This window comes from Barbus barbus, assembly GCF_936440315.1.
Source record: "Barbus barbus genome assembly, chromosome: 38".
NCBI classification, from domain to species: domain Eukaryota; kingdom Metazoa; phylum Chordata; class Actinopteri; order Cypriniformes; family Cyprinidae; genus Barbus; species Barbus barbus.
The window spans coordinates 206,784-231,647 of NC_136716.1; the positions used below are offsets into that span (position 1 = coordinate 206,784).

The following is a 24,864-nucleotide window of genomic DNA, read 5'->3' on the forward strand; positions in this document are numbered from 1 at the left end:
CTCTTTGGACAATAAACTGGACTACATCCGACTACTCCGCTCTACTCAGAGGACTGTAAGAGACTGTTGTGTTTTTGTGTTTACGGAAACATGGCTTAACAACAGCGTACCGGACTGCGCCATACAGCTCGACCAGCTAACATGCTATCGAGCTGACAGAGCTCTCGTCGAGGGAGGTAAGATCCGCGGCGGCGGGCTTTGTGTTTACATCAATGATGCGTGGTGTCACGACACTGTTGTGGTCTGCAAACACTGCTCACCCCTGGTGGAGTTTATGATTATTAAGTGCCGGCCGTTCTATCTACCGAGGGAATATACAGCCATACTGCTCGTTGCTGTATACATCCCTCCCAGCTCCAACAACAACATCAGGAGTGAGGCGCTAAATGAACTGTACCAGCACACCAGTGAGCAGCAGACAGCCCACCCAGATGCTTTTCTTATCTTGGCTGGGGATTTCAATCACGCAGACTTAAAGAGTGTGTTCCCAAAAATTCACCAACACATAGACTTTCCAACAAGGGGAAAAAACACTCTGGACTTTGTTTACACCACCCAGAGAGGAGCTGACAAGGCCCTCCCCCTCCCCCACCTCGGAGCCTCAGACCACATCACTGTCATGCTAATGCCTGCATACAGACCGCTCGTTAAAGTCACCAAACCAGTTCACAAACAGATTCAAGTGTGGCCGGAAGGGTCGTCAGGGGCACTTCAAGACTGCTTTGACACCACTGACTGGAATATGTTTAAACAGGCTGCCACATACAACAATACTACAGACCTCCAAGAGTACTCAGAGACTGTTACTGCCTACATCTCCAAGTGCATTGATGATGTAACGGTCACAAAGTCCATCACTGTCCGGGCCAACCAGAAGCCGTGGATGACAGGGGAGGTCTACAGACTTCTGAAGGCTCGGAACGCTGCCTTTAGAGCTGGAGATGAGGTGGGCCTGAAGACAGCTAGGGCCAACCTATCCCGCGGCATCAAAGAGGCCAAGAGACAGTACTCCAGGAGGATAGCCCATCGTTTCAGCGACAGCAGAGACACGCGGAGCCTGTGGCAGGGGATACAGACCATTACGGATTACAAGCCCCCACCACAGACCTGTGACAACACCATTCCCCTGCTGAACGAGCTGAATTCCTTCTTTGCTCGCTTTGAGGCACAAAACAGCACCACTGCACAGAAGACTCCACCTCCTCCCGGTGACCAGGTGATGACGCTGTCCCCGGACAGTGTGAGGAGATCCCTCAGCAGGATCAATGCACGCAAAGCTCCGGGTCCTGACAACATTCCTGGGCGTGTACTGAGAGACTGTGCAGTGGAACTCACTGAGGTCTTCACAGACATCTTCAACATCTCACTAAATCATGCGGTTGTCCCCACATGCTTCAAAGCTACCACCATCATTCCAGTCCCTAAGAAGTCATCTCCATCCTGCTTCAATGACTACCGTCCAATAGCACTCACTCCCATCCTCATGAAGTGCTTTGAACGGCTAGTCTTGCACCACATCAAGTCTGTCCTCCCCCCCTCCCTGGACCCCTTCCAGTTTGCACACATCTGGAGAAAAAAGACTCATATGGCAGGATGCTGTTCATAGACTTCAGTTCAGCATTCAACACAATCATCCCTCAACAGCTCACTCACAAACTGGCCCAGCTGGGGCTCAATACCTCTCTGTGCAACTGGCTGTTGGACTTCCTGACCGGGAGACCTCAAGCAGTACGGGTCGGCAGTAACACATCCAGCACCATCACACTGAACACTGGGGCCCCCCCAAGGATGTGTGCTGAGCCCCCTCCTCTTCACTCTAATGCACCAAGGGTCTGAGAGTAATGCAATTTCAATTCTCTGTATGTATGTGCTGTACATGTGGAAGAATTGACAATAAAGCTGACTTGACTTGACTTGACTTGCTGCATTTAATGTTTGACTTTAAAACTAATAAAAAAAATGACTATTTCATTTAAAATATCAAAAGATGCACATTATTTTAATGAGATCCTTGGGCTAAAATGTAATAAAATAAAAAAAAACCTTAATGGCCCTAATTGGTCCTTGTTTTCTTATGACTATGGAATGAAATTTGACCCAAACATTTCTAGACAGGCTTTGTGAAACCTGAGCTTTCAGTTCTACATTTTTTTAGATGGGTTTTTACAAGTTGGGAAGTCGTAATTATGACTTCTCGCAATCTGCTTCTACAAAATTATGAATAAAGAATGTGCATCAGATGTGTTTTCTAAGTTTTTATTATATTTTTAGGTGCTGTAAATGTAATCATTACATATTTGATCATAATTATCGTAATTGTACAATAATGTCATATTTTTGTACATGCAACTTTGCTGGTTTTATTGTAAATGAACAAAAAAAAATCATGAATTTCAAGAAATTTACCATCATTACAGATGCTGCATCTATTGTGTCCCTTTTAAATTCTCACAGACAGGCCATGATCTCTGGGCTTAAGGAAAGTTCAGAGCTTCTTACAATTATGTTATTGTGGTGGCGTTCATTGGAGTTCAACTTGCACAATATTTCCAAGGTAACTTGAACCATCAGAACTTCCTGCATCAGAAGTGCTCTATACAAAACTACTCACCAGTAACATCACTTTAATATCGTGACACTTCTGAAATGTGTATGTTGATTGGATTAAAAAATGATTTCTCCCCACAATGATGTAGTTATGTTTCCAGTAGAGGCAGACTGGTCACAGAAAACAGAGCAAGGGCTTTTTGGTGATTCACTCATGAGCTTTAATTTTTCAATGCTTTTTTTTTTTTTTAGCATTTCACCCTTTTTCAAGTCGTTCAGAATATCACAGTGCACACACTTCTCTGTTACCCATACCCTGTTGCCAGAGGTGGAAAGTAATGAATTACATTTACTCGCGTTACTGTAATTGAGTAGCTTTTTGTGTACTTCTACTTTTTAAAGTAATTTTTCAAATATGTAATTTTACTTTTACTTAAGTACATTTTGTTTGAAGTATTGTACTTCGCTAAATTTTAAAACGCATTAATTACTGAGTTTAAAAAAAAAAAAAAAAAATCGCTCCCTGGAAACTGCTGCAGTAAATAATGGGCAGGAGAACAAACTGGCGCTAAAATCACAAGAAAGATGCAGACCCACCTGAAAACCAAACCCCGTCATATTCTGCTGAAGTTGAACTCGAAGGAAATGAAGTGAACCCTTGGCCAGATTTATGCTCTATTATTCAGTCTAAGCTGTGTTTGTCTAGGGAGACCAAGCTAGCAGATTATAAAATCTTGACATCATCCCTTCACAAGCATGTAGAGCTAAATACTTGCATCGGTGCATTGGTGGTTAACATTTACATTTATTCATTTAGCTGACGCTTTTATCCAAAGCGACTTACAATTGCTATATATGTCAGAGGTCGCACGCCTCTGGAGCAACTAGGGGTTAAGTGTCTCGCTCAGGGACACATTGGTGTCTCACAGTGGATTCGAACCCGGGTCTCTCACACCAAAGGCATGTGTCTTATCCACTGCGCCATCACCACCCCAATTAAATGAAGCTTTGGCAGTTTAGCAAAAGGTTTTACACAAATTAGCCAAAAAGACAGTGGTGCACGGTGTGCGATAATATCGTAATTGTTGTTTTAACAATGTGTGATTTGACATTATCAGTATTTAGCCAAAAACCAAACAAAACACTCCTACAGAGTGCTGTGAAGTCTAGATTAGACTAGTGTGCGTGCGTGCATTTAAAGTGTGTTCTTTCGTGATTCAGTCTGTTAAAATTATCACAAAACTGAAGATATAGGGGTAGAAAATGTATATTCATATAATTTCATATAGTAAATCAATCACACGAACAGTGTCGTTTTTCTCCAAAAATCAGCATGATTATATATATATATATATATATATATATATATATATAACAACAGTTCAATAAACAAGGAGTTATTTAAGAGACTTGCCTTTTAGACACCATATTGCCTGTTTTTGCTCTATTTCGACAACAAAATTAATCCCAAACACAGCCACTGCACTGTTTTGTGTCTCTGAGCAACCTCATGGGTGTTTCAATCTTGAATGAATCAACTGTTTAAATGATTCGGTTCAGTCGCAATGACTCACTTATTAACAGTGACTTGGTGACACCTACTGCCGGTTTTAATTTCACATTTAAAGTATATTTTGATTTATATATATATATATATTTTTTTTTTTTTTTTTTTATGAGTATTCAACATTTTATGTCTTGCATATCAAAAGATTATTTCTGCGTTTGTTACTGCAGGTTAAATGCATTCATGTCCTGCATTAAACAGTGTGTAACTACATCTAAATGCCACTTCAGATTAAGTTTCTGAGTTTCCTCTGCACTGCAAAGATGAATTTTGTTGATATTGATTTAATTTGCCTGGTAACAGCCCAAATGTCTTATTCCAAATAACTGATTCCTTTAAATTAAAAACAACTAGTGTGGGATTTATAGGCCTATCCCAAGGGTGTCAAACTCAGTTCCTGGAGAGCTGCAGCCCTGCAGAGTTTAGTCCCAACCCTGCTCCAACACACATACCATGTAGTTTTCAAATAAGCCTAAATGATTAGATTAGTATAGATATAACCCTAATTAAACACAGCTGATCCAGCTGATATCTATACTGTGTAGGGCTGTGGCCCTCCAGGAGCTGAGTTTGACACCCTTGGCTTATCCCATTTTTTCGTCCCTCCCACTGTTAAAAAGTAACTAAGTAATTTTTACTCTGAGTAAATTTTAAATGAGCTACTTTTTACTTGAGTAGATTTTTTAGACTGGTACTTTTACTTGTACTTAAGTAAAATTTCATTAAGGTAATGGTACTTTTACTTGAGTAGAATATTTTCGTACTCTTTCCACCTCTGCCTGTTGCACGTGTGTGAGAGTCAGTTTAAAGTGACTATAAGTGTGAGATAAGCGTCATGAAGAGAATGATAAAATTAGAGTAGCTTGAGAACTGAAGTGTGGCAGAGCATGTGAAGCTGCTGTCTGTGCCGTTGGACGGAAAGGTCACGAAGCCAATGGCGACTCTGTCCACGTTCTCCGTGACCCATGTGTGGAACTCAGAGACACGTGAATAAACCTCTGGAAAACTTTCTCTGGCACAGCCCAGACTCGTCGCAAAGCTGGTGATTCCAGCCTGGACCCACACAGAACCCTGTTTGCACTGTAAGGGACCTCCAGAATCTCCCTGCAGACAGAGAAAAACTGCAGTGGAAACACAACCGCTGCGGTGCTTTAAATAAATAGTTCACACTGTTGGTCCGTTCCTGATGCAGCTGCAATCATTCAGCTTCAGGAGACATGTAATTTACAACAAATGTTACATTGATCATTGCTTAATTGCTACTTTTTAAAATGGTGCTTTTTGTCATTTTAAAGCTTTCAGAATTTGTATCTCACAATTTGGACTTTTTTTCCCTCACATTTATGAGATTCTGGGGGAAAAAAGCAGTTCAGCGAGTTCATGCAGTTGCAAGATATGAACTCGCAGTTCGAGGAAAGAAGACAAAAGTGTGAGATGGTAACTTGTAATTGAGATTGTGGGTTTATAATTAACAGCTATGAGATATACTCAATTCTGAGAATATCTGAATTGTAACAAACTTGCTATTGTAAGAAAAAAAAAGTCAGAATTGTGAAATGCTTGTTACTATTCTCACAGAATAAAAAAATAGATTTCTTTCCTCGTAATTGCGAGTTTATATCTCACAGTTTGAACATTTCTTCTCAAATTGCATGTTTATCTCTCACATTTCTGACTTTTTCACACAGTTTGTGTTTCACAGTTCTGATTTTTCTTCTCAGAATTCCAAGTTTATATCTCTCAGTTGCAAGCTGACATCTAGCAATCTGAATTCTTCTCAGAACTGCAAGAAAAAAATAAATAAAAGTCAAAATTGTGAGATTGCAACAACTATTTTGTCTGTGGTGGAAATAAGCTTCTTCGCTCACCTGACAGATCCCTTTGTCTGCTCTCCCTGCACAGATCATCTGTGCTGTGATTGTAGCGTCACCTACTGGTTTATACTGGCAGCTGCACTGTGAGCTGCCCAGGACCGGGACCTGCACCTCTGGAAGAGCCTGCGGAGCCGGCAGTGGTTCTGTCAAACACAGACTCGGAGAGTTAGGAACACAACAGCACTAATGGAAGACCCAAAACACTCTCAGTATAGCAGCTGTGACCACAACAGGGGGCAAGATTTTCTTAATTGTTTTGCATGAAAACGGGAACACTATGTATGATAAGAAAATAAGTAATGCATAAATAAGAAAATATCCACCTTATTTTGCAACACAGAAGCTAGCTATTTTCTGTAAATGTGCAAGACTTCTGATTCCTTAGCCACTATCAGTAAATAACTAGAAGCTACATTTGCATATTCAAGTTACAAATAGCCGCACCTGCTCTTGCATTAAAAATACCAAGGCTACTATAAGAATAAATAAATGAGAATCCTCATACAACTACTCACAGTGAAAATAAATAAATAAACAAATAAACTACAAAAACATGCCCATGTCTCATTTCACCACAAAATCAAAATAAATAGTTTGATGGTAATTACAATATTCCTAAAACTGTCAGGACAGATTTCCTGGAAAACTGTAGAAACATTCTTCTGTAGTTCATCTGTGCATTTACATCATATCCGTAAACAAAGACAAGAAGGTCCGGCTTCTATAGCACGCGTATTGAGTGCTGGGTGGTGTGTTAATGGGTTTTTGCAGATAATTGCCTTTTCTTCCTTTGTTTTGTATATCGGCAACCTAGCAGTGTTAATAAAATATCTCCTGAGGGAGAATTATCCAGCCCCATGAAAAACAAATAGTCAATTCTTATACGGGATGTCCCATACTATATTCACACCTCATATGAAACCATTTTACTGCAGCATTTTCAAGAAATGGGACATTATTACACTTTAGAGGGATCTGAAGACCCCATTTTTAATAAGTACAAGAAATTAATGGTCTGTTCTCATACGCAGCATCCCATAATATATATACACACCTCATAAAACCATTTTACTGCAGCTTTTTCGAGATATGGCATGTCATTCGATTTAGAGGGCTGTGTGTACTGGACATAGCATGCATCTGAATACAACAAATACAACAAAATGCTATTTAACCAAAGTAGTAGAACCACTGACTATTTTAAAAAGGCACATAATACATGAGGGGTACCCAGTCCTTTTCAGGAGATCTACCTTCCTGCAGAGTTCAGTGTCCTGCTACTACAAACCTGCCTGTAACCATCTATTGTTCCTGACTCTTTTTCCGAGTATGGGTCACCATACTTGGCCACACACCACTTCCCTTTTCCCCTTCACTTTCATTTCTTCTACTTATTAGAAATGCTGCAGTAAAATGGTTTCATATGAGGTGTGCATATAGTATGGGATGTCCACTACAAGAACTGACCATTCATTTCTTCTACTTATTAGAAATGGGGTCTTAATACTCCTCTATTTGATTAATGTTAATTAATTTCTATGAATCTTGCAATGATTTGAAAGGTAAAAAATATAGTAATACAGAACCGTCAAAGACACTAATAAATAACGCGAATATTAAAGCAGATGTAAAAAAAAAAAAATCCAGACAATTATTATATCTCAGTTCTTGGCGTCTAGAAGAAAAGCGCTCTCCTTCTGTGTTGTTCCTGTGATTAACGTAATCATAGTAATACAAGCGCAACAAATTCAATCACAGCTGGCTTGACCGTGTTTTTTGCACTGTGGGAGAGGCTCTCTTCTGTGTGCGTGATTCGGCTGTGCGCTCAGAAAACTGAACGGAACGGAGTTCTCTTTCGCATCGTCACACTTTTCAAATTTATACTGTCTGCTCTTCTCTTATTCCCAGATGTTTACATTTTTTTACGTTTTATGAGACGTGCAGAAAGTGTAGATCAGAGCATTAAAGTTTAAATCTGCGCATCTACCCTCCCTTCTATGCAGAAGATTCGTTCTGACTGGATCTCTACCAAATCATTTCCTTTTAAATTAGTTTTAAACTAACATTAAAGTGAGTAAAATGATTTATAAATAGTTCACTTTATTACAGTAATTAAAATGGTTCTGAATAGATTGTTTTCTTAATAAACACACACAATTTTATTCTTGTTTTGTTTTTTGATTTGGGGTGAGGCTAGACATGTTCTTAGATTTTGAGAGATTCACTGGTGTTCTCAAGCTGTCAAAGCTACAGATATTGAAATATGAAATCTACAGAGTAATTAATTAAAACCTGATGAAGAAAAACTCATCCTGATCTCGGATGACCTGAGGGTGAGTAAATGTTCAGCAAATATTCATACTGGGGTGAACTATTGTTTTAAGCTGCTAAAGATTGAAGAGTCACGCAGCAGTGCTTCTTACGAGACGATGCAGTGCGTGGCGGTCATCACCCACTGGCTGTGGATCAGGGTTCCTCCACAGATGTGTCTGCTCTTGTAGTGGACACTGACCTGCCAGGGCCAGTTCCCCGCAGGGGCATCACTGCCACCCACTACACGCGTATTTAGAGGAGCCACTCCACAGTCTGCAGCCACTAAATTATGGATTGCAAATAAATAAAAAAAAGTCTACTGCAATGTGCACAGTATACACAATATATTCTACCAGTCAAAAGTTTTAAGATGTTTCAATGTTTTTGAAAGAAGTCTCTTATACTCACCAAAGCTGCATTTATTTGATCTAAAATTCAGTAAAATAACAGTAATATTGTGAAAAAAAATATTCCAATTTAAAGTAGCGGTTTTCTATGTGAATATCTGTTAAAACAGGGGTGTCAAAGTTGCTAATATCTGCAGGGCTGTGGCCCTCTAGGGATTGAGTTTGACACAGTAATTTATTTCTGTGATGCGCAGCTGTATTTTCAGCATCATTACTCCAGTCTTCAGTGTCACATGATCCTTCAGAAATCATTCTAATATACTAATTTACTACTCAACAAACATTTCTGATTATTATCAATGTTGAAAACAATATTTTTGTGCAAATCCTGAGAAAAGACTTTTCAAAAACATGAAAAAAAAATCTTAATTATTCCAAACTTTTGCCCGGTGGTGTAGTTTGTGTTGCTCTTATTGTTTACTGTCTGTGCATTTGAGCCTGCAGAGTAAACTATTTCAAACTTTTAAAGAACTGGTCTAATCCAGATTTCACCTGAAAGGAGTAAATACATATGCTAATACTAACCTATGCAGTTTTGCTTTTTATGTAAATGCTCCCTGTTTTAAGAAAGTTTTGATATTCTTACTGGAAAATGAAAAAAAAACAAAAGAATCAAACAGTGATAAAAGGTAATGCATTAGAAACTCAAGAGTTTCTACATAAATTCTACACAAAAATTAGACCTTTTTTAATAAAATATAGTTGAGATTCACATTTGACTCTGCAAACACACATACTTAAATACTCGTAATCAAACTCACCCTCCATACTGAACATCATGGCTGTAAAGCTGAGCACGATTACTGACAACTCCATGGCTGAAGTGAAAGACTGGGAAAGAGAGCTGTCTTATGTCTCTTCTCTATTTAAACTGCCTGTTTGACGTGTCTTCTTGGTCTGACAAGTAGGCCAATTGTTCATGTAATAAAACAGATTAGACTTGTCTCATTCTTTTCTATAAATGTAAGTATGCATAATGAAAGTGATTCCAGTATAGCTAAAACACAACCTATATCCTTTATCCTATAAATAAACAATTAATATGTTTACAATTAAAATTAATATGTTTACATGTTTACAATTTTTGCATAGACCTTTTAGACCAATATTTTGACCAATTATTATAGACCTTAGACCAATTTTTTTTTGCATAGTTTTTAATATTAGGAAAAGATCCACCAACATGGTCCCTTTAATTTTATAAGTGTCTGCAGGACTGTTAGGAGAGGTGGAGGTGTAGCTGCTCTGTTTAAAGATGTTTATCAGTGCAAGCAAATGTCATTTGGTCAGTATTCATCTTTTGAATACCTAGGTATTGTGCTGAAAGGTGCTCCACGCACCCTGTTTATCATTATTTACAGGCCTCCAAAATATTCTCCAGCCTTTGTTGATGATTTCACTGAACTGTTATCAATGATTTCCTCAGAGTTTGACTGTTTTGCTATTGCAGGGGATTTTAATACTCACATAGATAATGCAGAAATCAAAACTACAAAAGAAATTATAACTGTTTTAAACACTTTTGACCTGAGTCAGCATGTGCACGGACCCACACACAATCGTGGACACACCCTAGATTTACTCATCAGTAGAGGTCTAAACATCTCATCCATTGTAATCAAGGATGTAGCACTATCTGATCACTTCTGTATTTTCTTTGATATATTGATCTCGGTCACCACTGAATCTAGATCTGTCTCTATCAGAAAGAGATGCATTAACGAGAACACTAGTGCGCTATTTATGGAGGCAATATCATTAACACCAAGCATTTCTGCAGACTCTGTTGATCTTCTCCTGGAGTCATTTAACTCAAAAATTAAGAATGTTATTGATGATATTGCCCCGATAAAGGTCAGCAAGAAGACGGGGAAACAGAAATCAATTTGGAGAAAATCAACAGCAGTTCAGAGCATGAAAAGACAATGCAGAAAAGCTGAGCGGATGTGGCGGAAGACGAAACTCGAAATTCACTATAGCATCTATAAAGACAGCCTTCATGCTTTCAATGTGGAACTAGCCACAGCTAGACAGACTTTCTTTTCAAACCTTATAAACAGTAACTTAAACAACACTCGCACTCTTTTTGCGACTGTTGAGAGACTGACAAACCCCCCAAGTCAGTTTCCCAGTGAAATGCTCTCCGACAGCAAATGCAATGAGTTTGCTTCCTTCTTTTCTGAGAAGATCAATAATATCAGAAAGGAGATTGGCACATCCTCAAGTTATGCAGAGGTCACACAGATTCGACCGCAATTTCAAAAAGAAGTGACTGTGTGTGTTTTTAAAGAAATTGATAACAAAATTTTGGAAGAAATAGTACAGCACCTTAAATCTTCAACCTGCTATCTTGACACACTTCCCACATCCTTTTTCAAAAATGTGCTTAACTGTTTAGAGGCTGATCTCTTAGAAGTGGTGAATGCCTCACTTCTTTTTGGGACTTTTCCAAACTCCCTCAAAACTGCAGTTGTTAAGCCCCTTCTGAAAAAGCGCAATCTTGATAACACCATGTTGAGCAACTATAGACCCATATCAAATCTTCCTTTCATAGGTAAGATTATTGAAAAGGTAGTTTTTAATCAGCTGAACAACTACTTAAAGTCAAATGGATACCTGGACAATTTTCAGTCTGGTTTCCGAGCACATCACAGCACAGAGACAGCACTCATTAAGATAATAAATGATATTCGCGTCAATTCTGATTCTGGCAAAATATCAGTGCTGGTACTACTAGATCTTAGTGCTGCGTTTGACACTGTCGATCATAACATACTTTTAGAGAGACTGGAAAACTGGGTCGGGCTTTCTGGGATGGCACTCAAATGGTTCAGGTCATACTTAGAAGGGAGAGGTTATTATGTGAGTATAGGAGAGCATAAGTCTAAGTGGACGGCCATGACATGTGGAGTCCCACAAGGCTCAATTCTTGCACCGCTCTTGTTTAACCTGTATATGCTCCCACTAAGTCAGATAATGAGGAAGAACCAAATTGCCTATCACAGCTATGCTGATGATACTCAGATTTACCTAGCCTTATCTCCAAATGACTACAGCCCCATTGACTCCCTCTGCCAATGCATTGATGAAATTAACAGTTGGATGTGCCAGAACTTTCTTCAGTTAAACAAGGAGAAAACTGAAGTCATTGCATTTGGAAACAAAGATGAAGTTCTCAAGGTGAATGCATACCTTGACTCTAGGGGTCAAACAACTAAAAATCAAGTCAGAAATCTTGGGGTGATTCTGGAGACAGACCTTAGTTTCAGTAGTCATGTCAAAGCAATAACTAAATCAGCATACTATCATCTCAAAAATATTGCAAGAATTAGATGTTTTGTCTCCAATCAAGACTTGGAGAAACTTGTTCATGCCTTTATCACCAGCAGGGTGGATTACTGTAATGGTCTCCTCACCGGCCTTCCCAAGAAGACCATTAAACAGCTGCAGCTCATCCAGAACGCTGCTGCCAGGATTCTGACTAGAACCAGAAAATCTGAGCATATCACACCAGTCCTCAGGTCCTTACACTGGCTTCCAGTTACATTTAGGATTGATTTTAAAGTACTTTTACTCGTTTATAAGTCACTCAATGGCCTAGGACCTAAATATATTGCTGATATGCTCACTGAATATAAACCAAACAGACCACTCAGATCATTAGGATCGAGTCAGTTAGAAATACCAAGGGTTCACACAAAACAAGGGGAGTCTGCTTTTAGCTATTATGCGGCCCGCAGCTGGAACCAGCTTCCAGAAGAGATCAGATGTGCTAAAACATTAGCAACATTTAAATCAAGACTCAAAACTCACCTGTTTAACTGTGCATTTGAATGAGCACTGTGCTGTATGTCCGAACTGACTGCAATACATTTTATGTATAATCATTTTCTTTAAATTTATTTTAAATCATTTTCTATATCATTTTAAAATTCCTTGTTTTTATTATTCTTATTTCCATGTTTTTATTGATTTTAATGTCTATTTCACTTTCTTTTATGTAAAGCACCTTGAATTACCACTGTGTATGAAATGTGCTATATAAATAAACTTGCCTTGCCTTTATAAAAATCCTTTATTTAAATAAAAAAAATAATAAATAAATAAAAAAATACTTTTTAAACTGACATTGTTGCCACCCCAGAAACCAAGTACATTCACTTTATTTACTTAATTTATTTACAAACTAAAAACAGAAAGTTTAATTAGAGGCAAACGTGTTGGTTGTGATGGAAATTAAGCTACAAATTAGAGAGGCTCAAAATCACTCTCCAGAACATTCTCGTTCACCATTCCTGGCTGGTGGAATAATCTTCCCACCCCTATCCGGAACGCCGGATCTCTGGCAACCTTCAAGCAACAACTGAAAACTCATCTCTTTCGGCAGTACTTGACTTCATCCTAAACTTAAAAAAAAAAAAAACTTTCCCTCTATCTTTCTCTCCACCTACTAGTTTGTACTTATTTGAACAATGACTGAGACTTGGTGTTACGAGCACTTCCTCTGTCTGACTGCCTCTTCAAGATGAATCGCTTTTTGTATTCCCCAGTTGTAAGTCGCTTTGGATAAAAGCGTCTGCCAAATGACTAAATGTAAATGTATGTAAATGTAAATTAGATAAATTTATGCAAATAATACTCTTAAATATTGAACTATTTCACATTTCTTTCATTCTTGGTTTAGATTATAATCATTTTAATGATGGAAAATTTCTATTTGAATGTTATATTGAAGCTGAAGTCTGTTAAAAATCAACCCCTGGAACGCAGTACCCATTTTTATGAGTTATAAGGTGTGTTGCGAGACTCTTTTGTTTGCAATATTTGAACTGGGTTTATGCACACAGCTTCAATGCAATGCGATGCCACATAGCAGTCTTTGTGTCTGATATATTTCTGGACATATCCAGGAACTATGAAGCTTTGCTTTGATTTTCATGCTCTGTTGTTACATCTAAAAGAATCAGATTAGCTCCTGTTGTATTGATCTCCCCTTTGGCTTGGATGCATTGCTCTTTTGTGTATTATTGTCATTTGTAAATTGCTTTGCATAAAAGCATCTGCTGTAGATGAATGAATGTAAATGCAAACTGTGAAAGACTGGGTTAACTTGAAAGTGATTGAACAGGTCATACTCTAAGCACATCTGAAGGTGGAATGATGCCATGAAACGGCTTGTGTGTCGCTCATTAAAGTCATTAAAGGAACTTACAATGTTGGTATTGACTTTCATGGTATGGAAATAAAATACAATGGAAGCCAATGGCTACTGGCAACTGTTTGTTTACCAGCATTCTTCAAAATATCTTCGTTTGAGATCTGCAAAAGAATGAAAGTCATACAGGTCTGGAGGGAAAATGGAGTAAATGACGACAGAACATTAACATTTTTGGTTAAATATGTTTGTCTTGCAATAGTGTTTTACAACTCGAATTCCGGAAATGTTGGGACATTTTTAAATTTGATTAAATTGAAACCAGAAAAATTTCTAAATCACATGAGCCAATATTTTATTCACAATTGTAAGATATCAGACAAAGTTAAGATTCCATCAGAACATCGAAACATGAGAAGCTGAGATTCCACAAAGAGAGGCTCCAAGAAACAGGATGTCATAAATCTGTCCAGATCCTAGCACCAGCTAGTCTGAAGAAAGCCTAACCAACAAGCCTCTTTCCAAAAACAGCTTGCAACATTGAGACAAAAGAACACTTATTGATAATTCCAATTTAAGAAGGAGACTGTCAAATTTGTTGCAAGTAATCAAGACTGATGTTCACATGTAAACCTGTGATAGAAAATCACGAGCTACAGACTCTCTTGGGCAGGTCTCCACACATAGAAGACAGACCAAACCAAAATTCCTTTGTCTAAAAGAACATGCCTTCATTCTCCATAGAACTACATAAAGACTTTCACTTTCAATTTTTAATGAAACTAATAATTTCTATGCATAACTGCATATTATGTATGTAAAACACATTTGAATATCCTTGTTTTAATCATTCATTGTGTATGTAGTGATAATAGCTGAAGGATTAATATTCATGCTTGGTATGTATGAGTTTGAAAATTCATGCTTTAAATGTTTCTTCCAATCAATTCTTTGCCAAATGCATCATAGTCTTGTTATAGAAATCATGTTCAAAAGGAATACTTTGCAAGAGCCTGTAAAGTTCGGACCTCTGACTGAACAGATAACAACGATTTATTAGTGGGTTGGAGAAACAAAGCAATACCCCAAGCAAGGACAATATCTAATTGGTCAAGACATCCAGATGGGACGGTCTGAAAGCTGAGTTTTATAACTCAGGAAACCATCAAACTTCCTCTTAGTCCCTCTCACTCTTGTTCGTAAAAATGCTCTCTTAGTCACTCTTACTCTCTTAGTCGCCCTTCTCTTTTGTCACCGCGTGCTGCTCTTTGAGCGTGCTCTGGCCCATGTGCCAGCTGCTACCGCGATGGAAAGAAAAACCAACCTAGTCTCGATACATCCTTTTATTTTTATTCTTTTACTTTAGTATCTTTTCTTTCCATGGAGTTTCGTGTTCTAATGTAAGTTTGCTACAAAGTCCAGCTCCGACTGCACTCGCTTCGACCAGACCAACTCCGCATCCTCAGCCAACGCCCAAGACGTCACTTCAAAGACTACTGAACTCTCAACCAATCAGACACTTCGGGGAACCCCGTCTGCAACAACGACACAAAGGAAACCTCTTAACACAGGCAAAGCAAGTACACCTCCAGATTCTAACTGAATCAGGTGCATTTAATATAAATTTTAGCCTCATTGAGAAACTCAAAGCGAGGGTTAAAGAAGTGATTGATGGTTGTTCAGGTCTATGCAATTGAACATATTGCTGTAAACTTGGGATATCACATTTTCATTCTCTTAAACTCATTCTTTCCTCACTTTCTCTTTCTGCAACGTGTGCATGCTTGTGTTCATGTGTTAGATTAGTTTATATCTTAGGTTTATATAAATAAAATCTTATGTATATCGAAAAGAGAAGTATCTTGTGTTTTCTGCTCACAAGTTAATGTCTTAATCTGCCGATTTTGTTACTGTGCCATTTAATAGTGTTTTCATTATATTTTGGATTTTAATATCCAGTGCAGAGTTTGTTATACGGCTCGTTCAGTGAATCGCCGTAACAGTGATTCTGTTCAAATCCCTATAAAATCATAAATGATTCCCTTTGAGCTAAATTAAACTATTTCTTTAAATTACATATTAATATTACTTTTATTACGTTACACAATAGAACATAACAAATGTTTAAACTGAGAAATTTTACAATTTTATGCGCAAAATGAGCTCATTTCAAATGTAATGCCTGCAACAGGTCTCAAAATTGTTTGGACGGGGGCATGTTTACCATGGTGTAGCATCTGCTCTTCTTTTCAAAACAGTTTGAAGATGTCTGGGCATCGAGGTTATGAGTTTCTGGAGTTTTGATGTTGGAATTTGGTCCCATTATTGCCCGATATAGGTTTTCAGCTGCTGAAGAGTTTGCGGTAGTCTCTATAGGTGTAGTTCTCTATAGGTGAAAGATCTGGACTCCAGGCAGGGCAATTCAGCACCCGAACTCTTCTACTATGAAGCCATGCTGTTGTAATAGCTGCAATATGTGGTATGTTGCTTTGTCCTGCTGAAATAGACGTCTTCTGGAGGGGAGCATATGTTGCTCTAAAACCTTTATATACACATTTCAGCATTCATAGTGCCTTCCAAAACATGTAAACTGCAACATGCTGGAAGGTCTCCCTCCTCTTTAACCCGGAGGATATGGCGTCCGTGATTTCCAACAAGAATGTGAAATTTGGACTCGTCTGACCATTGAACATTTTTCCACTTTGAAACACCCATTTTAAATGAGCCTTGGCCCACAGGACACGATGGCGCTTCTGGACCATGTTCACATATGGCTTCCTTTTTGCATGATAGAGCTTTAGTTGAGAGCTGCAGATGGCATGGCGGATTGTGTTTACCGACCATGGTTTCTGGAAGTATTCTTGGGCCCATTTAGTAAGGTCAATGACAGAATCATACCGATGAGTGGTTCAGTGCCGTCTGAGGGCCCGAAGACCACGGACATCCAACAAAGGTCTTCAGCCTTGTCAAGTCAAGTCACCTTTATTTATATAGCACTTTTAACAATACAGATTTGTGTCAAAGCACTTAAAAGAATCAAATTGGAGGATAGAGTGTCAGTAACGTATAATAAGATTAGGATAGGGTGTCAGTAACGTATAATAAGATTAAACACTCAATTTTCAGCTAAAGGAATTTCATTATTGAATTCAGTGATGTGGTCTACCTCAGTTTAGTTTAAATGCTATCTGTGAAATCAAATTGACGATAATCGCTTCCTTGTCCCTTACGCACAGAGATTTCTCCAGTTTCTCTGAATCTTTTGATGATGTTATGTACTGTAGATGAGGAGATTTGCAAAGCCTTTGCAAGAAATTGACTTGAGGAACGTTGTTTTTAAAGTATTCCACTGTAAAGGATTAGCCCTTATTTTAATTTAGCTTTTGGGGAATTTATTCTTAAGATTCGATATTGATATTTACATGATTAATCGATATTAATCAAAATGTCCAACTTATACCTTGTTAACAATACCTCATTAACGACTTGTCTAGCAAGCTTTAAAATCAGCACGTTATCTCAACAATTTTGTTTATCTTGTTTGCGGCCAACGATAAAACAAACCAAATAGTTCTTTATCAAAATTCATGAGCGTAGGTAACACGATCTTTGGCAAATAATTTCAGACTTGAAAAATCCCATAGCAACAGACATGAGATTGCTTAATAGAATCAAAGTTTATTTCACTACTCTAACACAATACTAAGCTACACAGCACAAACAGAAGACTTACACACACACAAATTGCAAATTTCAGGCAATCAATGGTTTTGATCTGAAGCGAGTTCTAGGTTCTAATGCTCATTTTCAAGAATGCTCTAACTTCAACCTGAGGGAAATCACACGCATGGAACTCTTCTATCTTTACTCTTAGCGATGACTACAACCAGTTTCCAGCAGATTTAGGAAATATTGTCTTACTTTCCTTGCTTTCAGTTGAGTTCAGTTCCTTCCGGGTTCAGGAAAGACCGTGCACGGATTGGCGGCTTGGTAGGCCGTCGTCACGAGAATACTCTTCAGTGGTTGGTTGGCTTCGTTCTGACTTGATGACGCTCCCAGGAAGTTGGTTTCAGTTTCTGAGGCTTTAGATGTTAAAGTTTCTTTGGAAGTTTGAGTCTTGATCTCTGTTCACTGCTCGACCATGATGTTAAATGACTGGGAGCGCCGAGCAAGCAGAGAGCAATGAGCGAGCTGAGTTTAAGCCTGATCTTAAAAACTTCACTGAGACACACAGTTGGGTATCTGTCTTTAACGGGCCGATTTGGGATCCACCCACGGGCGACTGACCCAATCTGATTCTTCCTGTGGGGCGGAGCCCCGCCCTGCACAGCTTCTTTCCATGCATGCATTATCTTGTTCAGTTATTTTATCACATGAAGAAATTATTGACAGCAGATTTCTATTCGTATTGTAATCATACATTGATGAGAGAAGACAATTTCCATCCACACCAGATTATTGCTGATGAAATCAGCTTTCATTACAAATCAAACATTAGGTATTTGGCATACACACAAAGTACATATCTTAATTGTATGTACTACATGGGTTAATGCCTCGATTAAACGATCCTAAATTCTAAAAAAAAAAAAAAAAAAACAAGTTCACACCAAGCATGTGAACTGAACAATAGTGGTCAGGGAAATCATACATCAAAAGATTACAACAATACAATAAGTTCCAATAACACAGCAAGCTTATAAATGACATGAAAACAACCTTAATATATGTTGTAAATATATTTTATATATTGTTTCAGAGTATATTGCTTCAATAGCAGAAACTTAATTTGTCCCTTTTAAAATACTTGAGCGAAGCATTGCGTCTCTTTGTCTGTTAGAGAGCAAAAAGGCGCGTTCCTCTTTTGGGGAGAAACGCGAAGTCGCAGGAAGGTCACTTTCGTGGAGATCTGGTGTTTTGCTTAGTTGGACGTCGGCTGTAAAACAGTCTTCCCTGAAAGATAACATCATTGAATTACTGCGTTAATGGTCAGGGAATCAGGGAGGGTTTGTGCCGGAGTCTCTCCAAATGACAAGGTCTTTGCTTATAGTAAACCGATCACGAACATTGACGGTGCTGTTCTTTAAAGATATCCAGATGTTCTTCTCAAATATATCCTGGTTTTTAGAGGTCTCCTGAGATAAGCAGATTCAGGGCAGGAGATCGGCCAGCCAGTCCCATGCTGGGAGTGGGGCTTTGATTCCTGTTCAGGAATGTGTCGTCTTGAAATTAGGTGTGTGTTTGTGTGTGTGTGTGTGTGTGTGTGTGTGTGTGTTCTTGTTCCGACCAGGTCCTACACCACAATCTTTTTACGCACACTTTCACAGATTGGAGAGCCTCTGTCCATCTTTACTTCTGAGAGACTCTGCCTCTAAGACATTCCTTTTGTAGCTAATCATGTTACAGACCTGATGTCAATTAACTGAATTAGTTGCTAGATGTTCTCCCAGCTGAATCGTTTCAATATTTCTTGCTTTTTCAGCCCTTTGTTGCCCCCATGCCAACTTTTTTTAGACCTGTAGCAGGCATCAAATTCTAAACGAGCTTATTTAGTGGAAAAGTGGAAAATTTCTCAGGTTTAAACGTTTGTTCTATTGTGGATACAATATTGGCTCATGTGATTTGAAAGTCTGTTAGCTTTCATTTTATTCAAATTTTTTAAAAATGTCCCAACATTTCTGGGATCCGGGTTGTTATTCTTCATTACTTCAGACTTCTGTGCCCTCTAGAAGCTTGCATTCTGCAAGTGAACGACGCATTATTGTGCCATCCCAAAGAGGCACAAAATCACTTTCACAGACTTTTTCATTAACTGTTCCCATCTGGTGGAATGACCTGCCCAACTCAATCCGAGCAGCTGAATCCTTACCCATCTTCAAGAAACGGCTAAAAACTCATCTCTTCCATCTTTATTTGACTCTAACTCTAGCACTCTGTATTCTAATTTTATTTTATCTGTCTTTATAAAAAAAAAAAAAGTTTTTAAAAAACACATTTGACCTATCAATTGCATATTTAACTGCTAGCTTTTCTTGTAAAACTAACATTAGCTTTATTTTTTTCTATTCTATCTACTTGTTTCTTATTAAAAAAAAAACACTAGGTTTCTTTTTTTCTATCTACTCATTTTCTTTTAAGAAAAAAACGTTTTATGTGTACTGCGTTAGGCTAACCAAGACTTGTAATAGCACTTGCATGTTGTTGCTCTTTTGTTGGTTTTAATTGCTTTTAATGTCCTCATTTGTAAGTCGCTTTGGATAAAAGCGTCTGCTAAATGACTAAATAATAATAATAATAATAATAATAATAATAATAATAATGAGGAGACCTAACATACAACAGTGTTAAAATAAATGTTGATGTGTGTAACAGTGGCCACTTTATTCCTGTCTGAGGGGCCCTGTGTTCCTTATTTTCTCTCTCTTTCATTCCCTCTGTCACTGTAAATCTTTTTACACTTTGTTGCACTCTAATATTTCTTCCACAACCCATTCTTCCTTTACCCTTTCTAATCCCAGTTTAACCCTTATTTCTTTGACGATTCTTACTGTGAAATTGTCGAAACCTCTCTAAACTGAGCTTGAGAAAGAATATAGTCAGAGTCCGAATCAACAAAGGGTTATTTGCTTGATTGGTAACATTTAAAATACATAACAGCTAAATAAATTATACAAAATATAAGAATTTTTTAAAAACAATAAAGTTAAAGTACATAAAGAAATTCATCTCATTTCATTGGAATAAAAAAGCACTCTGAAAAATATGAATGAGAAAGATATTAGAACAAACAAGTACTGTGATATCCAGTGATCTAATCTGTTGTGCTTTGAGATATGAGACAGGCCTTGATATATCACTGATTATGAATATCACTGATATGAACTGAACACAAATGTCAGTATCTACATAAACCTGGCTGAAGAGTGAACTCCAGTCACGGACAATAATACTCGGGTCCTCTAATAAATCTGGTTACTGTGTGGTCAGAGCTATAAATATTGTATAGCACAAGCTTCTAAAACTCTTCATTAATTTAATGTTTCACCACAGGTGGAGACAGAGCCAGATGAAATTGAATGGTGAAACTGAGTGTCTCCTGCGTTTGAAGAACAGTTATATTACAGTTATACTAACTGAGCCCCAAGATTCCTGGTGAACCCCCGTTTGAGTTGGGTCACTATACAGCATGAATGTAAAGTAGTCCAGAACATTGGATGGAGGCCAGATTGAATTTTAAGTGACCACTGTCCTAAATGTGTCTTTGAAGATCGCTCGCTCTCTCTCTCTCGCTCTTTTAGTAGCCTGTGTTTACCCTCTTCACGCCATTTAACTTCTCTCTCTCTGTCTTTGTGATCAAACTGAATGACTGCATTGAAAAGTAGATATAAAGTTTGTACACCCCTTTTCACAAGCACTCAGCATCTTTTTTGCCCGCTTGATCCCCGCCTACTGTCCCCTGCCCTATATAAATGTGTTTCTCAGTGTGCAATACAAAGAGCAAGAAGAAATGAAAGAAAGAAATAGAGTAATGATAAGGAGTATGTTCACACTCCCGTAAATCGCCATGAAGTGTAAAGTCCTGTTCTATTTATGGTTGTTGGGCCTAATAAAGCCAGGTAAGTACTAGCCCATGCATCTCATTACAACAATAACACATTTTTCTCTTTAAATGTATTGTTTCAAGTTAAGGTTCTTTTAAGGCTTTGCTAATATGTTAATTACTGGATTATTATATTTGAATGTAAAGCTGTGTCTGTTCATGTGAATAACAGTAATAAACCAGAACAAAACACTGAGGATTCAGTGCAAATGCTGGCAAAACGTGCTGTCAGTCTCCCAGATAATAAATTATACTGAGAGTAAATAAATGGCACTTTAAGATAGTATAACAGTTTAAAATGCATGTTTTCCTCAGTAAAAGTAATGTCTGTTGTACAAAATACAAAACTGGGTACATGAGCTGTTGTTTACTTGCTCTTGAATATTGAGATCTTTTTTTTTTTTATTGCTTTGTACTTCTATATTGAAGATAATTAAACCCTGAATATGGAGAAACGATAACTATGCGTTTCATATTTTAATCCAGAAATGTGCATGTACATAACACTGATGGAGTGTTTGTTTCTCAAGTATACATCATTCCAATGCCCTCCTTTCTTCTATATGGAAAATATTAACTTAGTTACTGAATAAATTGATCAACAATTATCACCGACTCATTGTTATTAATATTAACTATTAAAATTGACTTTTTTTTACTACTAATTGAATAAATGTCTCATAACTTTTTACTATGAATATTTATTTTTAATGCATCGTGTCAACAGATAATGACATTTTTAATCAGAAACACAGCGGAGAACACTTGAATTCAAATGACCAAAGCAAAGAAAGGTTTAGGCAAGGTTTGGATGTTGAATTTGGTTTTGTGCCGTTTGTACACTTTTGCATGTTATCTCGTCTTGGGAACTATAATGTCATACATAGTCAGGTCTAGTAGTACGCCTAGTTAAATATTGTATAGAAGATGAGTATTATCCAAAACAACTGCAGTACACTTAAAGTTAAAGCCCCCTGCCTTCAAGTGCTTTTCTTGTTGTAGTGCTCATTTGTCAATTTTGATAAAAGAAGCTGGTAAATTAATAAATATTAAACGGAAAACCTTTAAGATTTTGTAACAGAGGTACATTCAACCATATTTTTTTTAGATGCCATGTTAAATTTTAAAGCAGATCTAAATCAAGCACAGGCTTTGAGCGACTGCTCTTGTTTTTGGTCCTTTCATATTGTTCTGCATTCTCAGGCTCCTCTGCAGATGTCTCTGTGTCTCTGGGCTCCTCGGCTTTCCTCAACTGCTCCTTTACATTGCCGCCTCTGGTTGATGATTCACTGTTGAACATCACCTGGTCATTCAGCGGTTTAGTCATCGCTTCAAGGAACCACACTCAACCAGGCTTCTTCTTGAACACCACTACCTCCTTCATTGGCTCCTTCCCACTGACTGTTTACAATGCCACTCCAGACCAGCAGGGGGTGTATGAGTGCAGGGTGAGCTACAATGAAACCAATTACTCTACTGATGTGACTCTGACCGTGTTAGGTGAGTCTAACTGTTGAAAAGCAGAAGACCAATGTTCAACTTATTTACATATATAAATACAATACGCATCCCACAGACAAACAAACTTAACCTTTGAGTCGCTTTCTAATTCTTTCAGTTCCTCCACTGGTCTCCATCATCTTACCTAAAGTAGTTTTGAAAAGAACAACTGTGGTTGAATGTTGGGCAAGGAGCTTCAGTCCTCCACAAATCATGTTCACCTGGACAAGAGCGGGAAACAAAATCCAAGAACCCCAAAAGCTGCAGGTGAAGCGCACAGAGGATGGTCTGTACGACGCGGTCAGCTGGCTGAGCTTCATCCCTCAGATGTCTGACCAGAACACCAACTTTGGCTGTGAGGTGCAGCAAACAGCCCTGGAGAAGCCCATCCTAGCGGAGTTCACGCCGCACATCACAGGTATTCAGAACACAGCTAGATGTTATTCCCATTAGTTGCTACGGTGGCCCAGTTGTGCACAACACAAAGCCATTTAAAAGCAAGCATAAGCTCACATCACAATTAAACACCAAGCATAAGCTCAACACCCATGAAAGTAAAAGCAAACAAAAAAGCTCAAACCAACACAATTAAAAAAACCTCACAACACAAAGCCATTAAAAAAAAGCAAGCATAAGATCACAAAACAACGCAATTAAAGCAAGCATAAGCTCAACACAACAAAATTTAAAAAAGCAAAGAAAAGCTCACAACACAATCAAAAAAGCAAACAAAAGCTCACAACGTAATCAAAAAGCAAGTGCAATCAAGGGCAAGTGGATTAAGTTAAACAACATTGTGAGTATTAGTTTATGAAATTGATCCGAAATGGCTGACTTATGTGATGAGACAGAGGGTGAAAATCCTACCGAACCAGACTATTCCACATCACCTTTCACAACCAGGCGAGAACCAATTCAAGATCTTATCCAATCTCTTAGTCATTTGTATTTAGAGAATGGAGGTAGGTCTGGAAGAGCATGAAGATTGTTCTCAGTACTTGCCTTTGCCACCACCTCCTCAAGAGGAGGATGTAACCACTTCCAGTTTTGAGTCAAGGGTGAGTAAGCTAGAACATAGAATTGATGAATTGGAAAAATCTTTTGTTGCGTTTTCTATGAAGGTGCAGCATGACATGGATAAGCAAAATCATTGGCTGACTGTGAGGGAACAGCAAATTATGTAACACCTATACCTTTATCTTCTGTGTAAGTGTCACATGAAATGAGGGACCAAACAGACCAATTGTACTCATGAGTCAAGTGTATTAAATATAATTACCCAGAACATGCAAATTCAATATGACACAAACAATTGACAGTTCAACAGTTAGGACCAGAGCATAAAAACCAATCCAGTATTCCAAAACATAGTCCTTGGCTTGTAATCAATTAGACCTATATACGTTGCTCAGTCTTGGTTGAAACATGAAGTGCAAAAAAAAAAACAGTACTTGAATGCCAAGACGATTCCCCAGCTAAGTTCAACCAGAGAAGGGATGTTTGAAGTCCAGCGTTGCTTTTAAGCAGTAGATGTAAATCAGTTCTCCTAGTTCCAGACTTCTCAGATGATTAAACCACCCAATAATCCATACATGCTCAGAACACAAACCCTCTGTGGACAAACATTTAAATAAACCATAATCAAGTGTTACAAACACATTGTTACCAAAGCAAACTATCAGGAACAATTACTTACGGATGAGCTTAGAGCCATAATGAGCTTAGGTCCTACTTCCGGCTTTGCTACTGTTCGGACGCTCTTGCTTATTGCTCTCCGCTTTGCTCCCTATTTTTGCATTTTTCTCATATCTCTCCAAGATTTTAACTTTAACTTCAGCAGATCAGCACAGTGCTCAGACAACACATTTTTTTTGGGGAAACTTAAGACTTTCTCCCAGCAG

The 24,864-nt window shown here is 38.1% G+C and overlaps 1 protein-coding gene across 1 annotated transcript; it reads right to left on the reverse strand.

The window, feature by feature from the left end:
- Positions 1-4,927: 4,927 nt before the first annotated feature.
- On the reverse strand, positions 4,928-9,524 carry LOC306858095 (tryptase; the record flags this gene model as incomplete). The annotated part of the gene is made up of 5 exons (XM_079398492.1): positions 4,928-5,218; positions 5,983-6,131; positions 6,454-6,461; positions 8,412-8,583; positions 9,470-9,524. The coding sequence occupies 5 exons, from the start codon at positions 9,522-9,524 to the stop codon at positions 4,928-4,930; spliced, it is 675 nt and encodes a 224-aa protein (XP_079254618.1).
- Between the last annotated feature and the right edge of the window lie 15,340 nt (positions 9,525-24,864).